Genomic DNA, 22823 nt, shown 5'->3' with positions numbered 1-22823 from the left:
GTTTAACCAATTTGTCTGCCGTTCAAACTCGACTTAAATTCGATCCTACCTAATTGATAATATTAAAAAAATCCTCTGCTAATACTTTAACATTCTTAAGGAACAAATTATTTTGCATAACAATCTGTTGAACTATTTTTAAATGAAAAATAAAGAATTGCTGTCAGTTCATTTAACACTGTTTAGATTTGAGAAATTTATTTACAAACCGTGGAAACCAAAGCGCATACACGCAACAAATTTCGTGTATATAACATAATGTATTAATTGCAAAAACACGAAAGTCACGAAATTAATCCTAAACGCGCAAATTCCAGGATCGTCGATCATTCCTCTTCGAGAACAGTCGAAGCGTTTTTAGGCTTCAGTGTTGCCCTTCGCCCTTTTCACACACACTCTCAATTAAGCTGAGCGTAAATATATTTGTGAGTATATTCGTCGTGCACGTACTCTAGCGGTAAATTAGCTCTCGAGTGTGTTTTATCTTCATTAGCCAGGATTCTCGTCTCCGTAAATGGCGGCACACGCGTGCGAGGCGAAGCGCCGAGTCAGCACAAAATCCTAATTGCCGGACTTATCGATGAGTCTGCTGCTTTTCGCGCTCGGCGCCACTTCCAAAAGAACAAAAGAGCCCCGGTTTAACGAGCTTGAAAAGTGTGGGACGACAGCGACTGTCGCGTGGGCGGCGAGAAGACACTTTCCGTGCGTGCGTGAAACTCGCTCTCTACCTTTAATGTCGTGAACGCCCGCTTTTTGCAGTTATTTTTCGCACCGGCTTTGTCGCTTCACGCCACCGAGAGCTTTTGTTCTTTGCCATCTTAGTTAAGGATCTCGGATCTCAACTCGCAACACCACTGAAATCTTAAGTGCATATGGCAAAGAGAACTTGACCTTTCACAGAGCACTTCTTCTAGAGAGAGAGAGTGAGAAAACGATTAAGCTCTTAATTTTTTTGGTCTACTTTAAGAGCTGGAAATTAAGTTTAAGATTATTTTTTTTAAAGTTGAAATAATTTTGGATTCAAATTAAAGGTAAAGTAAAACATGATGGTGGAGACCAGAGGGTTGTATTTCAGCTGCAATTGAGCCGGAATGACCAAAAACTATCTAAAATTAATTACAATCATGATTTAAATAAAAGCAGATTAATGGAAATTTTTAACATCTCTCCGTTTGTGAAATTTGTGATTTGGGTTTTTATTGAAATAGCAAAAGAACTTTTTTATTCTTTAAATTATTTTTCTCGACAACATTTTTTAAAATTTCCGCTGCAGCATTAGGCTTTTAAATTAATATCAGGTCAATTTCTCTTGGCTGATCGATGGTTCAAATAAAAACCTTATTTTCTCACGCAGGCTATTACTGTAGTACACCTCTGAACCTTGGAATATTCATTGTCAAGTCATGATCTCGTTCACCATAAACCTCTCCTCTTGTTTTTTTTACAACCCCATTAACCATTTCCGAGAAGAATTAAGTCCAAGTCTCGTCTCCAAAAATTAAATTTTCGGAAGACATTTAATTTAGCTCAGAAAGTATCATCCGGCGGCTCACATCCAGGCTTCTCGCGTTCTAAAATAAGCCGTAAAGCTTTATTGTCGTTCCTCTTGATGCGATTTTCTTAATGAATGCCTCGAGCCGAGAAACAAAGACGCGCGCGACTGGCACTGTTATTTCCTCTAAAATTCTGGCGAGCGAGCGAGCGAGCTAGAACGAATGTATATATGATAAAACGATTTATCTGCTGGAGAGCATCACTTGACCTGATTCAGCCTTCAAAACATCTCAGCATTATTTTATAATTGAATATAATTGAAGAGAGTGACATGATTGTTGATAGATAGAAATAGCGGCTCTTCGTGTAGGGAAAGGAGTGTTTAAACAATTTATATCGTTTAGCAAATTTAAAATTCATGTGGGATGTGGAGTCACATTTAAATATTACACTAGCTGCTTGACTTTTTATTTTCCTAGTTTGAATTCTGGATATGGTTTCTAAAATTTTATGATTAAAAGTTATTTGAGAATAAAGTACATTTAATTTTACTGACGAGCTGAAACAATAAAAAAATTGGAAATTAAAAAAGTCAACAATTGAAACATACATAAAATATAGAAAAATATGAAATACAATGACATTTAAATATCACTGTCTAAAAAAAATGTTAAGATAAAAAATTACAACCAGCAGTTCATTAGTTCTCGCTCCATTAAGCACACGTCCCTCGCACTTTTTGCCAGGATTGCGGTTCTTCCTATAATCGATCAGCAAAACACTCTTTCCCCGGTACGCCCGCGCCCGTATTAAAAAAGGCCGTCTCGACGCGGGTATAGAGAGATTTGAACGCCCGGTTCTCCAACTGCGGCAATAACAGCTTCTAAAATCGATAAAATACGTGTGTGTGTGTGTATCTAAAAAGAAACGGTTCACTGCACTCGCGGCTGCTGCTGGAATTGACGTTGATTGCTTTTCCTACGGCAGCAGCAGCCGGCAGTAATTAATTTCAACGAATGGCGGCGCAAAAAACGTCAAACAAGATATGAAGCGCCGTAAATAGACTGAGTGTTAATCCCGGATTGACCTGCGGCCTGTGAAGTATGAAATCGGATCTTTCTGTCAAGAGATGAGCTGAAAATTCGCAATAAAATCTCTCATTTTCCCTGGAGATTTATGCTGCAGCCGTTCACCTGTGGGACAGTGCAGAAAATGCAACATGGCGTGTAAATCACACAAACCGATACGCTTGAATGGAGTGCATAAAAGAGATTGTTAGCCGCTTTGCAGTAATTATACGGCAATAAATAATTATTTTCTGAAAGGAAATGTGAACTGGCTTTTCAAGCGGATTGCTATACAAATGCAACAATTTAAATTGCTAGAATTTTTGGCTTAAATTAAGCCGTTGGTTGAATAATTGCTAGTTTCACAATTTTGCGCTTTGACAATTTGCTCCAAATTTTACAGCGTTTGTCCATATTTTCTTGGAAGATTTATCTCTATCAAACGGGTTAACTCTTTTTCGTGAAATAAAACTAGATTTCAAGTAGGGAGACAGTTCTCACCAGTTAAATTGGTTTTACTAACTTTGCAGTCACTTTTCTAAAAACTTACTGCTCTACCGTAGGTTAATTTTGGCTTTAACTGATTCCTTAGGGATAATTATAGTTTATTTACAGTATATAAAGCCTCTGCTGTCTATAAAATGTTTCTTAGAGGCAGCATTAAATAAACAAATAATCGAGAGAAGTGTAAAAATTAAATTACCATCATCGTGACTTGTATTTTCAGCAATAAATTAATTTATTTAGAAAAGAAAAGGCGCCGGCAGTGCCTCTCACAATCGATCGCTGCTTTTATTGCACAAATTCTCAGCGGCGAAGAAAGTTTAAATTTTTTTCTTTGTCAACAAAAACAAACAATCAAACGACTGCTTTTATTTTTGGGCAAAACAATCGGTGCTGTGCTCGAGAGATCAATAAAAATACGAAGAGCTTGCTTTCTTTTCGCAGCCGCACGCGCATTTCGCCGGCGGGTTCGATCGCTTTCGAGTTTTCACCGCGTGGCTATTCAAATGAGTAGCTGGATAATTAAATTAAACAAATATATATATGAAGCCAGTTTAATTGTCGTCTTTTGTGCGTTCGGAGAAAGAAAGAAATAAGAAAATTAATTCGCACACGCGCGTTTGAGAAAGGACAACACCAAATGTACGTACACGCGGCGAGTGAAATTTACAATTAAGATTGTTATCGCGGCTGTCATCTTGTCTGTTCCCTTCCCATGCTTCAGTCCTCTTTGTAACATGCATTTATTTGGCAGTATCACACGTGAAACTATCTCGCGGGGAAAAAGGTAATCGGGTCGCGCTAAGCATGTTCAAATTGAGAAATTCATCTTGAGACGCTTCCTGGATTTAATCTCAAAATGTGTCATTCAGACGTCGGTTTGCCAGAATAATTTAAATTAGAAGGAAAAACGTTTCTGTCGTAAACTTAAAATTAATTTTAATTAAAATTTAAATTATAAATTTTTGCTTCTAATTTTTCCTTTCTTTAACTACAGGAAACTTTTTATTAAATATTTTATTATTTATGTACTATGTAAGCAAAGTATTTTATTTTGTGCGTTATTTCAATCAACATCAAATAAAAAACCTCAGCAGCAAATGGTGCATATTTTTATTTTTAAATAAACACCGTACAATGAAAGCTTCGGAATCCCGGCAATTTAAGTTCAATCTAAGTGTTTATAGATTCTTTTAAATAGATAAATTCGTCTTTGGAAATGATTCATTTTCCTTAACAAAAATCTCATTTTCATTTAATAAATGAGATGAATTTTTTATTTTTTTTTTGTTATACAAAATCCTACTCTAGCTAGTTTCATTCCAATTAATTTATTGTCATCTATTTCCCATAACAGACAGATTCTTAAATTAAAAAATGAAGAAATCTACAATAGTTTCAAATTGGCTTTGCCTTTTTACTTTTGTATTTTAGTCACACATTTGCCCAAAAGTAAAAACAATTAATTCCATTAAAGCGGAAAACGAGCTAATTCGAGTTTTAATTTGTGCTCACTCCGTGTCGTATTCATTCCAGAGTTTCCTGTTGAAACAGATAACAAGCGTTCTTAATATGAATGAAAATAGGAAAAACGTTTTCTTTTGTCAAGACTGCCGTGGCGAGAGAGAGAGAAAGATAATCTGGGAACGGGGTCACACCAGATCTCCGGTTTTGGCTCATTCTTTTCGCCACAAAGACGAAAAGATGGAAATTGTGCACAGTTAGGGCCGCGCGGCGGCGGCGGCGGCGACCGATTCATGGCTCAAAAGTCAACGGGGCAGTCTCTTTTTTGCATTCGCGCACACCAGTGGCAGGCAGCGGCGCGCTCTTTCATTCTCTCGGCCTTTTTCACGCAAAACAAACAACCGCAGTCTCAGTGAGATAACTGTAAAGGATGCTGCTGCTGCTTTTCTCATCCGATTCCCGTCTAGCTGGCTCGATCGCTTTTCTCCGCTGACAGCTCTCGCGCGCGCCGCGGCCCCGCAACAGGCCAACTAGCCGCACACGCTCGTAAAAATGGCCCAATCAGCCGACTTTTGTTTTGTTTATCCGAATGAGTGAGTCACTTTGGAGGAGAAACGTGCTCCATGAAACACGTCTAGTTTGTTGCTCTAAGAAACAAATTTGAGGGGCTTCCGGATTTTTTTACTTTAATACCTAATCAAGAGTGATGTGCGTGGATGATAAAATTCAAATTTTAACCGCTAAGGAATTATTTATGGAATAAAAACTAGACCGGTAATTAAAACAAATTTTTATTTTTATAAGATGGAATTACAATTTTTAAAATACGCTATTACTAAAATAAAAAAATACGACGAAGTTGCAAAAACAACAAAAATAATCAAAGTGTTTAACAAATTTTAGGGACAATTTCAACGCTGGAAAACAATATAATATTTTTAGGCTGAACGTTTACCAGGAAATTTAGAATTAAGGCAAATTTGCTTTAATTATTCAAAATCTTGCAATTCGCCTCAAATATTCACTAATTTCGATTGTTTTTACGTTTTTATTTGTGCACAATGCTCATTAAATTATCCAGTGACGATTCGAAGGCCAGAAAAAATCAGTTATTGATTTTCTAAAATTCAAAGTCCTTAAAAGAAAAATCCGAATCATCAACCTGCATTTGAAAATCATTCGTATTAATTTCTTCTTCAACATCAGACATTTTCAAAGGGATGGAATTCGCCAAATTCTTTCATTTCAGCGAGCTTTTAATTCAAACGCAAAAAATGAAGAGAAATCTGATTAACTCTCCGCTGGTTTCTGCGAATGACAGAAAGTTGCAATTAAACATAAAAATTAAATTATTTGCGCATGTTAGCAACCACAAAAATGTCACCTGTCGACAGCTGATGTCCATTAAGCAAAAGGCTAATTGCCGAAACTTTCATCGGCTTTTCCCTTGCGACAGAAGCGGCACAATTGCTTTCATTGTGTCCACGAGTTGATGCAAAAAAGCCACCGGCAGCAAGGTTTAAATGCGAATTAGCCGATTTTCCGACAGACGCCTTTCTGCCGAGTCGTGCTGACAAAGGTGATGACGTCACCCGGCTGCAACAATTAAACAGGGTCACCCGATGGCTCGCGGACATTCTCATTTCTCGTCTTTTTTGCGCCCAGCCGAGCGTGCAATCAATCATTGGCATGAAGCAGGCCACGCATTCATTAGAAACCATTTATTATGCAGCCTCTTGTTTTTGCTTTTTCGGTCTAGTTTGGTCGTAATTGCACCGAAGCGCCGCGCGGTGAAATCAAAAGCAGCGCGTGCATTTAACGGGTGCAGCAGCTTTATTATAGGCGGTTGTAATTTCGAGATCGAGTATTAATTTTGGCCTGGATAGTTTGATTTCCAGGCGAATCAGGCTGGCATCGTTTCTTTATTGAAGGGAAATTAATAATGATAAATTAATAGAGGCAAATGAGTGCTCAACACTAATTTTATTAATTAATAGATTTTACGTTATTATATGTCTGGTTATTATCGGATTTTCTAGGGATTTCTTCTTTTGAACAATTTCTTTGTTTGTCAACGTTGTGAACGAGTTTTTTTAAATTGTGTTCAATTTAATCGTAATTTAAATTTGGTTGAGTCCATTGGACAAAATATAATTAATTTCTTATCTAATTTATCCTACACACTCAGGAAACCAAAAGAATCAAGTATTCACAAATTTTTAATATTTTATTCCATTTCCTGGAAAATTCATGCGGCAGTTGTTTAAAAAAAATTAAGAAAATAAATTTAATGTAACAATTTGATTAATTGTTATAGCTTGAATTTTACAAATTTAATAAACAATTTATAAAGAATCTCTAGTAAAATTAAAATTTTAATCCGTATATAATCTTATAAAATTTGTTTATATAACATGATTTTTAAAAATAAATTTCATTTTATTTTTGTTTACAAAAACTACTTGCTTTAATGTGTACTTACTCTTTTTTTATTTACGTAGCAATATTTTTATTTATTAACAAACTAATAAACATAATATGACGTACGTCTAAATCCTATTTTAATTCCCGCTTTGATTGCTGATATCAGATTACGACTGGTTATTCATTCGGAAATCCTTGGCCGCGACGCAAACAAGTAAAAAGAGCTCATCCTTCGAGCGCAGAGTCGACAGGCATTATCATTTCGGAATGTCATTATATGCACCCTTGGCACGTACTCGCCATTATTATTATTATTATATGAATATTTTTCGAACGAGCGAGACAATCGCAGGCAGGTGTGTGTGTGTGTGTGACACGAAACCCAAGGAAAACGGCTCAAGTCGGAATTGAAGTTTTGTTTATCCGCCGTCGCCGCGCGCATTCCATTGTGTGGCCGAGATTTCATTCGAGACGTAATAAGCCAAGTGCTCCACCTGCGTCCGCATATGCATTATGCATTTCATATCTCAAACTCTTTTGTTCCGCTCATGCCTTTTTCCCATGGCACGCACGCATTTTAATTATTTCCAGTTTCGGACACTCTGCTTCACACATCACTCATATAACAGACGTACGTTTCGTTTTCTTCTCGATAAAACTGAGAGCGAAATACATACATACTACACAATGCTCCATCCAAATGAACATTTTTTTACCGGTGTTAAAATGAAGCTGATATTCCAATTTCACCCGCAAGAAAACAACTAAAAAAATGTAAAAAAGGCCATCTCGAACGATTGAAGTCTTTTAACCTATGAAAATGATTTTTTGGCTTTGTTGTCTGATAAAATGTCTGTTTGAATAAAAATCGTTACGGATTTTTAATAATTTAATTCAATAATTGCTACCACAAAATAGTGCAATTGACCAGTTGTATAAATCTTAGCGTTCGAACTTTGAAGCCGCCAACAGATGGCGCCACCGTATACTTAAGTAATAAATTTAATTTTAGGTCACTTACGCTGTGATGTCAGACTCAATCTAGCTACTGTGCATTCTTCACTTAATATGCTTTCTTTTGACGAGCTGAAAACCAAAATCGGTTAAGCCAATCGCCGTAGAATCGTGAAAAACTATTACTTATTGAAATAAAAATCTTTTCCGACGATTCTGCGGCGAATGGCTGGACTGATTTTGGTTTTAAGTGCGTCAAAAGAAAGAATATTAAGTGAAGAACCCACAGTGGCAGAACTTAAGTTCCAGATTTTTAATAGGAAAATTGTTTACGACCAAAATTGAATTATTTTAAGTGCTGCATCAATTTTGTACTAATTTTCTCTTAAGGAAAAAATTATCATTTCACCTGTAGAGAGATTTATTTTCTTGTTCAACATCTTAAAATGTTTTTTTACCACTCAGTCATTAAAATTAGAACTTTCCCTCGCACTATGCAAATCAATAATTGGAAGAGACCGCCATTAATTTTCACTGACAATTTGTCTGACGAGCGCCGAGTTCATATAATACGTAGGAGCAATTCATTAATAGAGATCGCTGCAGCTGCTGTTTGCTTTCTTGGTGCGCAAAAGGCAAAAACGATGAGCCTCTGGCCTTTTCAACACTATAGTGTGTAATGAATCGATTTCACGAGTGCTTTCGTTTCGCGGAAAACGACCCTCTCTCTCTCCCACACGTGTGCGTTATTTTGACCGCAATTAAGCAGTTACATATACTAAAGCAATTTCCTCTGCTCTGCGAGCAGCAATTATGCACGATTTGCGTTCGAAAATCGCTCTTCTTGTGACGAGCGCACGTTTCTGCAACGACTCTGCTTCTTACTTCCTATCTTTCGCTCGTCGTAACCTTCGACACGGCAGAATTTTCTCATAAAAACAGATTTATGTGGGAAGGATTGTGTGGAAATCCAGCGCTGAGATCCCATTTTGCAAGTGCGTGTCATATCACACGTTTAGCGGGCCATTGTTATGCAAGCGGATTACGTGCGCTTTATTCGGATCATTTGGAGCAAATTACGACAGAGCACACTGCATTAATTTTCGTTTAAAAGTGTGTTGATTCTCTGCGTCTGCTACCGTTGCGTGTGAATTTCGAAAAAATGCGGATAAAACTACAAAATATTTCTGCACGGAAAAAGACAGAAATAATTGCGGTTTTTATTTATCCTTAAATAACATTCTTTAATATAAGAAGGTCCGCTTGGTAGTGAATTATTCTTACAACATCAGTGAAAAGGTCAAAATATAATTCGCAGAAATGATTTATCTCTGCCATTTTAACGGTGGTTCTGTACGGGAAAAATTGTGAAAAATCATTAATGTCTCTGCCAAAATTAAACTGATTAAATTTTTCCCAGATTGCAGTTTAAATTTATTTAAAACATTTGGCTGCGAAGTTTACATGATAATCACGAAGTGAGAAAATTCAGTTCAAAGTTATAATTTAATTTGTCAGAAAGGAAATTTAGCTCTTAATTCGCATCCCGTTGGACAGGTCGCAACAATAAGAATTGAAACGGAAAAATCACTGACAAAAACTGTTTAATTTATGAGGAATTTTGCAAAATTTGATGCAGGCAGTAATTTAAATGCTCATTCACATAACGTTGGTGCCCGAAAATTCCATGGTAAATTTTGTCTCTTAACCAAAACCTTTAGTAAATGTGGACTCTCCCAAATTGTCCATTTAGTCCGTTGAAATGGACACATCACCTGAACTGGACTGTCACTCGGGAAAAATTCTACAATTTAATTGGTTAGCCGACAAGCACAATTCGAACGTCTTAATTGTGTGGATGATTCAGCTGCATTGTGCGCTGCTGCACCAGAAATTGACACTATCTCTCGTCGTCCCAGCATTCATTAATCTGCAGCCAAACGAGCTAACACGTAACAGCCGCGTTTTTTGCCGCACTTTCAGAAGTGTTACAGCCCGACAATGGGCTCCAGCCGGGCCGAGGAGCCGAAGAGTGCATTTTCTGCGAATGCAAAAGGTGCCGAGGTGTCATCGGAGCAACGGTTCTCTTTCTTTCGGCGGTGAAGGAGAAGAGAAGAAGTCATGTGAGATAATCGCGGCAGCATCCTTCACGCACCACCGGCTCATCCATCTATCCATCCATCCATCATCGTGATAAGTGGAAATAAAGCGCATAACGTCGTGTGTGCAATACGAAAAGCAGCGTGATTTGTGCCGAATCCCAATCTCGCCGCACTTATTGTCCGATCATTACAGTTTGTTTGTGTGGCACACATTTTTTCCGGCACTCGGCGTGCTTCTCATTATGCGAAATTATGCGCTCGTTTCTACTCTGCCTGCAAGCTCGGATAGCTGTTTCCGCGTGCTTTCTTCCTTTACAGAGCACGGTTCCCTTTTATGCAAATTCATCGTCCTGCAGGGTGTTTTAAGGAATTCTGGCCCCGATCTTTATTGCTATGTCATGAAATAAATTTCAAGAGAGCAGCCAGTGCATGTCTAATTTTATAGAAGAGCAGAATATGACCTTATTTTTTGTTACATTAAATAAAATTTACAATAATTTTCTTAACACATATTTTCTAAATTAAAATTTTTTATTTTAATGGTTGGAACCAGTTGAAACTAAAATAAAAATTAAACGTTTTTAAAACTCGACAAAATTAAACATCAAATAGTGTTCCAAGGTTATGTTTTAGTAAAAAATAGATTTTACATAAAAATTACGTAAACATATTAATTATCTTAATTATTTCTTGTCGTATTCATAGCTAAAACTGAAATAACCATTTAGTGGCGGCGGTATTCAAAATAAATTAATATTAAAAAATAGTCAGACTGTGCTTCCCGTTCGCTTAGATAAATGAAAATTGATTTTTCTACATGAAAAACATCATAACTGAACCTATTTTATGAGTTTCGATTGTTTTTCTATCAATGGCCGGCTAGAACTAAAAATGATTTGATAACATTAAAAATAAGCAATGCAAATACATGCAAAATTTACATACTATGACTGAAAGTAGGTTAAGGGAATCTTCTCGCAGGTGCGAAGACGCGCGAAAAACAAACAGAGCGGTATTTTCGCTCTGAACAACAGCAAAGCAAGACAGGAGCGATCCATTATTCAGGAGAAGACACAGCGTTTTATATTTGAAATGCCAGAAGGGTTGTGTCTTTCTCGGTACGTTTCGAGCGTTACAACGAACGCAAGGACTTCCTGTTGAGCCACATAAAACGGTACATTTCCATCCACGAGAGAAATTATTTGAGTCAGCCGTAATCGACGTGCGCACCGCCACCGCCCTCCGAAAACAATCTTCCAAAAGGGACGTAATTTTCCTGGCTGGTCGGATCTCTGATAAGCTCGCGGGCTTTCACTGCAGTATATTATATATTATAGTTTTGTTCTTTTGGCGGCCAGCCGAGCGTTTCCTGATAATGAACAACTCTCTCCTCGTTTTAATTAGCGTTAACAGATGCTTATCGGAATTATTGTGTCTTTGCTGATAAATACGAGCAGGCAAAATGATCACTTTATTACGCTTTTCTCAATGCCCACCAGGAAATCAGCATTGGCATATCAAGAGTTGAGCAACGCAACCGCGCGTCCGATTGTTCCGTGTGTTTGCTTTTCGCAGCTTTAAATGAGAGCTACTTTCAAAATCGAGATAGCCGCGGAGAAATTATCGGCTACTGTGTTTACTACATTTCACAGGCACTAAATTATTACTCATTTGATGATTAGTTTCGCTGTGAAGGTAATTTAGTGAATATTTCAAGGTTTCTAATCCTGCCATAAATCATATAACGTGTGCAATGACCAAAAGGCCGGTGTATGGTATATGACTCGAAGATTTTCACAAGGTCATCTTTAATTTAAACTTTTCAATTTTTTCACTAGCGGGATGATCATGAATTTAATTTGTTTGAAATAAAAAAAAATGAAAAAAATCCTTCACACGAAAAAAACTAATCAAATTTACAGTAAATTTCGCAATGCTGCAGGTAGGATTTTCCTCATTTAAAATTGATTATTGGGAAAGATGATCAAATATTTCGTTTTTTACTCAATTTGTCCTAAATTTCGACAGATTTTGTATCTAGAATGGTTTTAATCCGATTTAAAACGTACGAATTTCTCATCTGTTTCCCTCAATTTCCTTTGTGATACTCTCTGAGGTTAGTTTTACTGCTTAACCCTTTCGCTAAAATCGTATAAGCAAATTTTCCTCGCTGAAAATTCAAGAAGATAATAATGCCTTTGGCTGGTTTTCCCGTCGGCCGCTAGGTAACGCTTCCAATGGGTTGTGATAAACATAGTATAGCCTGAAATTTTTGAAAAGGGAAGTTTCAGGGTTTCACAAGTTTTTTTTTCCATTCTGAGTACAGTTAATTGTTTTTAACCTCCCGTATAAATTAGATGATAATTCTACAGTTAGGCTTTTTAAAGATGATGTACAAATTGTATCTTCATTTGTAAAAAAAATTGTACCTTCAATTTTTTCACTGTTTCAGCACACATATGAATATAAAATACTGCAGAAGAAATCCATCCGTTTACGTGAGATTGTAGAAAAAAATCACCGATTTTTTTAAACCTTTAATTTTTGTTACACTTCTCACAATATTTTCAGATACCGAACACCAATTAGCACTTTCTAATTCAGAGCACTCGATTAAGATCGTTTCCTCGAAAATTTCCGTGCTCGCTGCTGCTTTCGTGATCACAAGAGACGCCGCTTTGCTGTAATAATTCTCACGTCACACTTGCCTGCCGGTGTCGCTATTTTTCTTCTCTCGTTTTATTGACCAATTTTGCAGCCGGAACTGCAGAAACTTGCGCGACAAAGTGGCGAATTCCTCCTATTTTGCACCCTGGTTAGCATGCTCGCGTGACTTGCTCTGGTTGCATAAGGTGCGCGCGCGCGCGCGTGTGTGCGAAGGTTACTACACACTCGAATCGCATCCTGCGGTGCGGCTCAAAGGGCGCAGAGTGGTCGCCCGTCAATGCTAAATGCTAATGGCGACGAGATTGCCCAACACTCGCGGCGCCACTCACGCGGCTGACAATGAGCGGCAGTTATTATTGTTTTAAAGTGTCATCACGAGGCGAATAAGCTGCAATTAAAAAGCCGCACACGGCGGAAATCGTTAAGGCGCTGCTTGTGGACAAACTTGATTATTTGCAATTACGCACGCTTTAATTAGAGCTTTGTGTACTTTCCTGTTTGGCAAGCGAGTGTCATTATAGCAAAATTAAATTTGCGGAACTCCCTTTAGGAAAATACAAATAACATACACACCTCTTGTTCTAGATTTGATAATTTTTACTTCCTCCAGCGGCGATTAATTAGATTTTCGGTCACTGCGGTTGAAACGAATTCTTCAATCATTATCAACAGCTAGAATTGAATGAATGTGTGTCAACTGAAGCCGGAGGAATTGTGCAACAAATTACCGCCGCGAAAGGCGTGCATGAGAAAATTCTTCGCATTCGAATGAACATCGCGGCGGGTGCGTTGCATTTTACTTCATTTTTCTTCTGCAACTTTTTGCGTGAGGCTTCACGCATATCAGGTTTGTCGCTCTCGTCTTCTACACGAGAGAGAAAATAAATTGCAAGTAATACGTTCGTTCACATTAATTGCACGACTCGGGAGGAAAGAGTAATTAGGCAAGAATTGTTACTCTATCTATGTATCTTTGCAATTTGCAGGTCAAACGTAATTGCAATTCGCAATTCGCACGTGTTTGTTTACAAGTAGTGGTGAATGTCGATCGCGGGATTGTGAGAAGGAAAATGGATAGAATAATAATTGCTCGCTTTTTGTGATTTTATTATCAGGTCAGTGGAACGTGAATGAGAGATTGTTTTTGACATCTTTGGTAATATGCGCAGTTGGAGGTTTGTTTTTGTTTGAGACACTCCCATGTGTTACGTCATAAGAAAATAGCGAAATTTTATCTTATCCAAAGTTTTTCTTCTGTGTTTACCGCTAAAAATGTTTTAAAAATAAGATAAACTGGATAATAAACTATGTGTAATTGAAGATAAGAGTTTTTGGAAAAACATTTAGTGAGACATTGAAATTATATTAATTATTTCTGAGACTTGATTTAAATGACTAAAAAGCTTTTTACTAAGCCCATAACTTGTTGCAGAAAGAAACATTATTCAGTTTGGATTGAATCAGGCCAACAAAATTTTTATTTGTCTTTTTGGCTTTGGTTATTTGCCGTCCTGATTCTAATTCTTGCAAATTTTACAATCAAACAACGATTTCTCTAAAATTTTGGCAAACAGTCAAAAGAGGACGACACAAATTCAGATCGTGTCAGTTGTAAATGCTATTGACTATAATTTTTTGGTTAATTTTAGTTACTTTGTTGACATCTCTATCCAATTGAGCTGGTAAACTCTTTTCAGATTTTATTTAGTAAAAATCTGATTTAACCTTCAAGCTTCAGTCAATTGAAAAATAAAATCACTCTGTAGCCTAAAAATGGACTAAAAAAATTATTGCCCAAAATTTCCATCTGAAATTTGATAGCTTGGGTTTGGACTAAGAAATTTGAACCACTGCACGGATTTTTAGCCGATTTTTGGTGATTTTGGTTGACATTTAAATAGTTCAAACGGTTCAAAACAAACAGTCTGTTGTATTAAATTCAGAGCTGTAATTATCAGTTAAAATGAGAAATAATTTTATGCTAATAATTTGCTATAATTATAGTCATGATTTTTCTTTGTTAAAAAAAGCCTCCTTTGATTCCAGGCTCAAGTTCTCGAATTGACGAGCTTTTAATTGGTAGACGAATTAAAAGACCTTGGACGAGGTCCCACGTTCGAGTCGCGACAAGAGACAAAATAAAAGATAAAAAGGAACTCACCGGAGGTGTGCGGCTCTGGCGGGTAGGCGGCCGTGGTCTTGCGCAGGTGGGTCCTGCGCGGCGGCTGCTCGATCTTCTTGACGCGGTACTCCTTGGGGCTTGGAGGCGCGTCGTCGGAGCCGATTCCGCTGGAGCCGCCGCTGGACACGGGCGGGCTGGCCTGTTCGGCGGCGCCGACGATGGCGGCGTTGCGGCACCTGCGCAGCTCGATGCCGGTCAGGTTGCCCCTGGCGCGGTGCACCGTGTCGTAGTCACGGGGTGGCAGCAGCAACGGTCCCTTGATGCCGTGCAGCTTCTCGCGCAGCTCGGCGGCCAGCGAGTCGTAGAGCGAGCCGGGCCGAGTCTGTCCGTCGCCGCCGGACGACGAACCGGACGACTCGGACTCCCTGGCGCTGCTGCTGCGGCCGTCGGAGCCGCCGGGCGGCGCCCGCCGACCGAGCAGCCCCTTGGCCTGCAGCCTGGTTTCGATTTCCGTGAACTTTTTCTGGTTGTCCGGCCGCTCGATCAGCGTCTCGAGCTGCGCGCGAAGAACGGCCGCCGTCTCGACCGAGTCGCAGCGGTAGCAGTGCACGTGCACCGGACACCTGGTGTTCGGGTTGTAGATGAGCAGGATGCAAGAGACGATGTCGTCGTTCGGCGGCGCCTCCTGCACCACGCACGTGACCGCGTGGTGCGGGATGAAGTGCTTCAGCAGATCCTTGCACCCTGGCACGTTCTGCACGATCTTCAGCCCCTTGGCGCTGACCTGCAGCGTCACCTTGAACGGCTCCACCTCGCGCTCCTTCTGCACCAGGCTGCGCACGATCGGACGCACGTACTCCTCGCCGCGCAGACCCTTGGCCTCCTGCGCGCCCAGGAACCACACGTAGTACGACGACTTCTTCACCTCCTTCAATGCGCCGCCCATCACGCCGGGCACCTCATCAAACTCGTCGCACATCTTGACGGCCCCGCTGCTGCCTGACAGACTATCGGCGCCGTTCCGCCTATCGGGACATCCTCTTGCTCCTGATTCCCAACGCACTCTGAAACAAAGACTGATTCTTTCAGAAAAAATCGTCTATTTTGTGTGGTTTAGTCTGAGGGAAATTGTATTGAAATCTGGAAGATTTTTCAGACTAAAAACAAACAATATTATTTTCTCTGGCAAAGATTGTAAATTTCTTAAGTAAAATAAAATGTTCTTCATAATGAAGAAAATGGAATGAATTGTGCATTGCATCGTAAATATTTTGGGCCTTCGATGTCTAGTATAGAAATTTTAAAAATTCGACTATATTTAAGTGACTTTTAATGAAACTGCCAATTTTTTGCCCACTTGGTAAGCTTTCAAATGCGTCAAGGTTAATTTTAGACTTATGCAAGCCGATCGAATTTGAAGCGAGTGGCGTTTAAAAAAATAACCGCAACTTTGCGCCCCTGTAAGTTAGGCCATTTTTGGATTACAGATGAATGATCTCCTTCCTACAAGCAATCAACGTACCAATTTTTATTAAAATCGATTGACTCTTCCCAACTTTTTGTCCCCTATGGAAATTGAAAAAGCCAATAATAAACAAAAGACAATTAAAATAAATTTAATTCCACTAACAATAAGATATTTATTTTCCTATTATAAATATCTACCAAACGTACTATTATTTCTGGTCTAAAAGCTCTAAAATCTAAGGAGGTGCTATCTTTTGGTGCCTCTCAAAGAATAATTGGACCTTCAAACCGACCTTTGAAAGCAAATTGAAAAATATCTACACGCCTTCGCAGTTAAAATGTGTATTTATAGCAATGGCGCAAGAGAAAAATATATATTTTTTTCAAACGCTGACCGTCACGTCACCACATATATCTGAAATCGTGGCCTGTCAATAAAATTCGAGGGGCGAGCATAAATAAATAGTAGCACTGCTGCCAGCACACACACTCGTCTATATCAGGCAGCAACACGTGTCCATTAAAAGCGCGAGTGTAATTTTCCGAGCAAGTGCACCACGCCCTTCGGCGCCCCTCTCGCTCGACGCAACGGTCAGAAGCTTTATTTATAAGACTTCCGCTCTGTGTGGGCGAATGAAATCATCGCGCACGCTGTGTATATAATGTGCAGCAAAAAGTGCAAACGGTGTTTGTTTCTACTTCTGTTCAGCATTGTCTGCTTTGAATGTTCATGAGCACGGAAAGCCAATTCTCAATTTGGTCTCTAGGTATAAAATTGAACCTGAATTGTTCTGGTGTGAACCTCATCTGATAGATAAATAAACATGTTTTTTTTATTTATATGCTACTACGCACTAAAATATTATTGCAAAATGAAAATTCTGCAGTGTGAGTGCTGGGAAAACAAGTAGCAAAACCGCGCAAAAAAGTAATTTATATTCTATATTAATTCTAAACTTGTCAATTTAAATTTTTAATGCGATTTACATGTAAACCAGCCTGGAGGGCATTCCTCCTGCTTAAACTTGGCATTGGTTTCGCGGCTGAGAGAGGCCCCTGTGAAAAAAGTGCCACTGCGCTCGGCGATGATGACAAATGCAAAAGCTGCGTGTGTCTTCTTCTGAGAAAATCACGAATTTCATGCTCGCGGCGCCGAGCCAAGGGTATTGCAGCTCGAACACAATTATAAATCTCACCGCCGAGGGAACTTTCATTGGCCATCAAGGTTGTCCAGTGTCTTTACTCGGCTCGCGCGCGCGAGCTGCCTTTAGCTCCCACACATTTCACATTCCGTTCGGCCTGATTCGGTCTGATCGGCAAAAAAGTGGTCCCTTTGCCTGCCTCCCAAATCCGCCGCCGCCGCCGCCGTCGCCGCTCGCGTTCTTTGTCATTATGCAAATCGGCCGAGACGACCGCTTTTGAAACGCAAAAGATATTTTCCAAATAGTTTTACTGCACGTCGCTCTAAGATCAAGGGCACATATTTGTTCGATTGCGACGAGTGAATGAGCTGACCCTGCCACTCTGATATATATCCAGAGCAGTTATTATTCTCTTTTCCGACCGACTGCACTTGAAAGGTAAATTAACTTGGTCTTAATTAAGGTGGCAGTAAAACGATTTTCACGATTGCCTCTTTTGAAATTATTGAACGGCTTCGACTCACTCATGTAGAGTGCAGTTGCACATAAATTTTGTGAAAATTGCTTAATGCAAATTTATTAAAAGAATGATTACAAATCTAATAAATATCCTCCATTAAAAAATTAATTATCTCAAACAATTAAAAAGCAAATCTGTTTTTTTCATGTGAGTAATTTTCAATCTGATCAATTAAATCTATTTTTGCTTCACACATTCTGATGCAAAAAAAGTTGTGATGCTTTAATTATATCAGCAAATTCTCACGACTCCAAGAATAACTCGGATGATCTTAAAAGCTATTAAAACGGTTCAACAGCACAATTACCGCTCACATGCAAATCACGTCTGCACTTTTAAATTGAAAAGTCGATTGCCGGAGTTAATACGAAAGCTAATTTCGCGCCATTAAGCGCGCGGCTGCACGAAAAGCGAGCGTCCGGTTAAATAACGCGCGGGGTCGGATGCCAAATGGCAGGCGCCAATTAAAATTAACCTCTCAGTCTGCGTTGCACCTCAGGCTAAATGAATTCTGCTGTGTGGATGCGTCGGATTATCAATAAATTATCAAGCCGCGCGCGGGAAAGGTGCAATAAAGGTCTCGCCTTATGTGCATCCAGGCGTCGTTCATTGGCTGACCTTTTGTTTGCTGCCAGCGCAGTCATAAGTGCACACATTCTCCAAAGAATTGTAAATCTCCCGTTCTAATGCCGCATTTGCATACAGGTCGTCCCGTAATTGCGAGAGAGGAAATTTTTCGACCCGTTCAAATGGCATTTCATTGCGGCATTTGTGCAATTTCGTGACGCGCGGGAGATGAAACCCGAGCCTAGACTAATTTGCTCGCATGCGTGAGTGCCTATCAGGTGCGTTCTCTTCCGATTACGTCGCGTGAAGCATTATATGAAAGTGCAACCATGTGAATTTCACTCTCTCGCCGACAAATTGCAACTGAATATGCACGATTACGTGTGTCTGGTCACTTGTGCATGCGATTATCAGACGGAAAATGAGGTTATCTCTGCACGTGAAATGCTAGAATTGTATGCGCACAATATACCTTCACTTCAATAAGCTTCACAGTTAAATGTTCCCAGCAGAACCACATGATTGTTGCCATTTTTAAATTTTATCAATTATTTTTTAAAATTGTAGGGGCCTCCAGATAATTGAACCAAATTAATTGATATAGTGCAACAATTGAAAATTAATGGAATTGTAGGCTACTATAATTAGCAGGTAATACAATTTTTAGTTTTAACAATTAGTTCTGCAATAATCTAAAGAGGATCTTGTTACAATTAAAATTTGCCAACTTTCTCCAAAAATTTAGAGCGCTTAACCTTATTTTCTGGGCATTGATTCCGAATACGGTGTATTAAACCTTTTGGGACAACTCCTCTTTTTTGTAAAATAAAATAAATTTCGAGCAGGGAGACAATCATTACACCATTTGATAAGCATGCCAACATTTCAGCTATAATTTTAATTAAAAAATACCGTTCCATTTAAGTCAATTTGGGTTTCTCACTTATATTCCTATAATTTTTATCCTACACTTCTTCCGTAACATTACATAAATTTATTGATCACGTTATAAAATATTTCTAAATACACCGTATTTTATTTAAAATAGAATGCTTTGGGCGCGGCGCAAAATTATGCGTTCGATTCGGTGTCAAGTTGCTTATTATGGAGCGGCCGGGTCGACGTCGCCGTGGCCGCAGTTTGTAAATGTACCTGCTGCTCCTACGCTGCTCCAGATAGGCATACGAGACGCGAACACATGCTCCAACCACACGTAGCTACATGTGCCAAACAAGTGCGGGGCACACCAACAGCAACCAGAGATGACTTACAAGATGAATGACTTCAAAATAAAAGGGACACCACCAACGAACGGAACTGTCGGGTGATTCGAGAGTTAAGCTCCGTTCCAAAATGCGTTCAAAAGAAATTAATGGACTGGGAGGATCGACTAACAGCAGTATGAAAAATTGGCCTCGATAATTATGATCAATCTTGACATTTAAATATAATATATTGTTATTTTCTTAGATAACTATCACAGTGAACAAATTACAGATGCGTTCCTTGTTTTCGTGTCAGCTAAAAAAGTTTTTTCAGTTTCATTAGACGATTTAATCGACTGATTTGTAACCCAAAACGAAGAAAAACTATTTTCAGGTGTCAAACTTCTATAATAATTAGTAAAACCTGAACATTTTGGTCTCGTAGTCAGCCGCCAGCCACCGTGACCTTAAAAAGCTGCACCAGTCTCATCAGTCACCGGTCAAAAAGTCGGAAAATTGCAAAACAATTGGTTTCTGGCCATTCAAACCGTTAAGTGTACTATCAAACTTCACTTTAAGAAGTCTGCCAGCCGCCAGCCACCGTCCAAAAATGTGGTTAATGCCTGTTCAACCAGCCGCCGGCTAAAAGTACACGGCTGAGACCTCTAAAAAAACTTTACAGTCCATTATTTTAAACTGTCCTCATTGCAAATGCAGCTAGGCTCATTGTTAAAACAAACTTTCAGTTCATTAATTCAACAACAACCGTGTACAACCGCGTGTCGCTTGCCAAAACCATTAATTTCACATCCGCGAAGAGCACACATATACATGCACACGCGAATTCGAGAAAGGTGCACGGCCTCCTTATTGTCATTCTCCGGCGCGCCACGCAGTAATTAAACAACGCCACTCAGCAAAAGTCGACAACAATGCCATAATGTACACGACCTTCTTACGCGCGGAGATGCATGTGCTAAATACCCTTTTCTCGCCAAATGCGCAAGAGTGTTCCTTTCAGACCCTGCGATCGCACTTTTCCTTTGTCGGAGCACCTGCCGCGCGGCTGTTTTGCAAATTTATTCAACAGATGCGCCATGTGTGCTCGCAATGACCGCGGAATGATAATCGCTTTAAACGTCTGCGCCAAAAGTGCGCGTTTTCGTGATGCCAAAGAAAGGAAGCCGATTTTTCAAACGCTCTTTTTATTCTCCTTTGAATTGACACACTTTTCTAGACACAAAAGGACAAGAGAAAATCTGTTAAACAAGCGATTTGCACGAAAATTCAACCGGTAAAAATGAGAAATTATAGAATGTTCGAGAGTGCAATTAGCAAGGCTTCTTTTGTCAGGTTGGACAAATGTTCTACAAACTGACAGGAAAATAAATATATCGTCTCTTTAATTCTTTATAGGCAGCTATTTTTAGCAGAGCAGTTTTTTCCGATCTTTTGGTCTTTTGGCTCATACTCATATTAGGCGTTGAATTTTTACTTCGTGTTTTTTTTTAAATTTATGATTATGGTTTGTGTATTTCTTATAGAACACCATTCGGTCTTGCAAGAAACTTAAAATTTCAACACTTTGCATTAAACCTTACTAATTTATTTTTCCTGTTTTATAAAGAACCGTTGTAAAATTAATCACTGCATTCAACAGCAATAACGCTTACGCAAGAAAATGTTCAACATACAGCACTCTTCCAAGAATATGAGGTAGCTAGTCCAGTGATTTTCAAACATTAGCCGGACGAATATGGCGAATGCCCAGCATCCTTTGCACACTAATGGGCCATTTCGCGCATACGAATCTCCCGAAAGGTTTTCTGCCGGCTTTTTAAAAACGCAAGCAGACCAAATCGCGCGTCTCCACGTCTTCTGCTTGTGCAAATTCACAAATTTTCAGCTCTGCGCATTTGCATGCTTGGCTGGTGAAATTGAATCGGAACCTCCCAGAGCGGCGGCGAGAAACACAAAACTCGCTCGCGCTCTGTGCAAGAGCGAGGAGAAGCACGTCTGCATTCGCGATTTAAATGGCCTCGGTGAGGGGGTTTCAACTATTTAATGAGCCAACTTGCATCGGGAATAAATTCTCATGACTGGATTAAAATCCCTATTAGATTGGAAATCGTGTGCCAAGGTTATTTTTATACATTTCCCAACTTCTTTCCTCAAAAACGTAATCCTCCTCGCACTATTAGTCATTTCTGAAATCCCATTCATATATTGTGCAACTATTTCTCTAACAAGTCGGATTAAAGCTGCAAAACCAAGCTAGTTGGAAAGAAACACTGACCTGCGTCCTTTTTCGTGCTCGTTCGGCATGCGATAGCGCTCCCTTGACATTTACCGCAGCCAAAACCAATATCACGGCAACAGACGTGACAAGATCACCTTCCTTCGGATTGAGCGGTCCCCCAATTTCGAGGAGGTGTCAAAATTATCCCAGCTTGAGTGTTATCTCTGCCGCTCTCTATCTCCGCGTCTGTTTACGATTTTACGAGAAGTAATGCGGGTTTAAAAGGGGGGATTATCTCGCTCTTTCGTTCGGTTTGAGGAAGTGCGCGATGGTTCTTCCACTATCAACGACATCAATCATAAAACGGTTTATATTGTCTTTCCTTTTTCTTGTGTTTTGCCCCAAGTAAATAAATAAAAAGCAGCAAAATTCTCAAGGATTATAAGCTATCTCTCTCGCTCCATTTTTTTTAATCCAAACAATCGTGGAATTTCCCTCACCTGTCCAAAATCCAGAGTTTGAGGAATGATTAAATATCCAAAGCAGGCAGGGCGGATGGAAGAAAAGCACTAAAGGTCACTCACACGAACGACACAACTACTGACTGACTCACAGACGGCAGACTGACTTTCTTTCTCCGCCAACCTGCCGCGCGTTCCCCTCCCGACCTTCCCCACCTCCCATGCCAAGACTCCCCTATCGTTGTTGCACGGTATTGCGCCGGGGCTCGCGGTTAGGCTAGACCCCTGAGAGAGTTTTACTCGCATTATGGTAATTGTTTTAATCCCCCACTGACCGCAGCAACAAAGGGCCTTGTGCCCAGAATAAGGTTTTTTGTGCACCAACGCCGTGGTAATTATTGTAATTAAGCCGTTGGGAAATTAT

General features: G+C 39.5%; 1 protein-coding gene across 2 annotated transcripts in view; it reads right to left on the bottom strand.

Annotated features, from left to right (window-relative positions):
• Positions 1–22585, bottom strand: part of LOC135935435 (uncharacterized) — a 39872-nt gene extending 17287 nt beyond the window's left edge. Inside the window, exons 1-2 of one of the 2 annotated variants that reach the window (XM_065477736.1) lie at positions 22439–22585; positions 14838–15862 (exon numbers count right to left, since the gene is read on the bottom strand). In XM_065477736.1, coding sequence (XP_065333808.1) covers positions 14838–15777 — 940 coding nt within the window. In that variant the 5' untranslated portion in view covers positions 15778–15862; positions 22439–22585. Of the gene's footprint in view, positions 1–14837; positions 15863–21995; positions 22137–22438 lie in introns of those variants that run through there. The other variant, XM_065477735.1, reaches the window with a different exon arrangement.
• Positions 22586–22823: the final 238 nt, after the last annotated feature.

Source organism: Cloeon dipterum, chromosome 2 (assembly GCF_949628265.1).
Source record: "Cloeon dipterum chromosome 2, ieCloDipt1.1, whole genome shotgun sequence".
Lineage (NCBI taxonomy): Eukaryota > Metazoa > Arthropoda > Insecta > Ephemeroptera > Baetidae > Cloeon > Cloeon dipterum.
The sequence above is the reverse complement of the archived record's forward strand: the minus strand, read 5'-3'. Positions and strand labels throughout refer to the sequence as shown.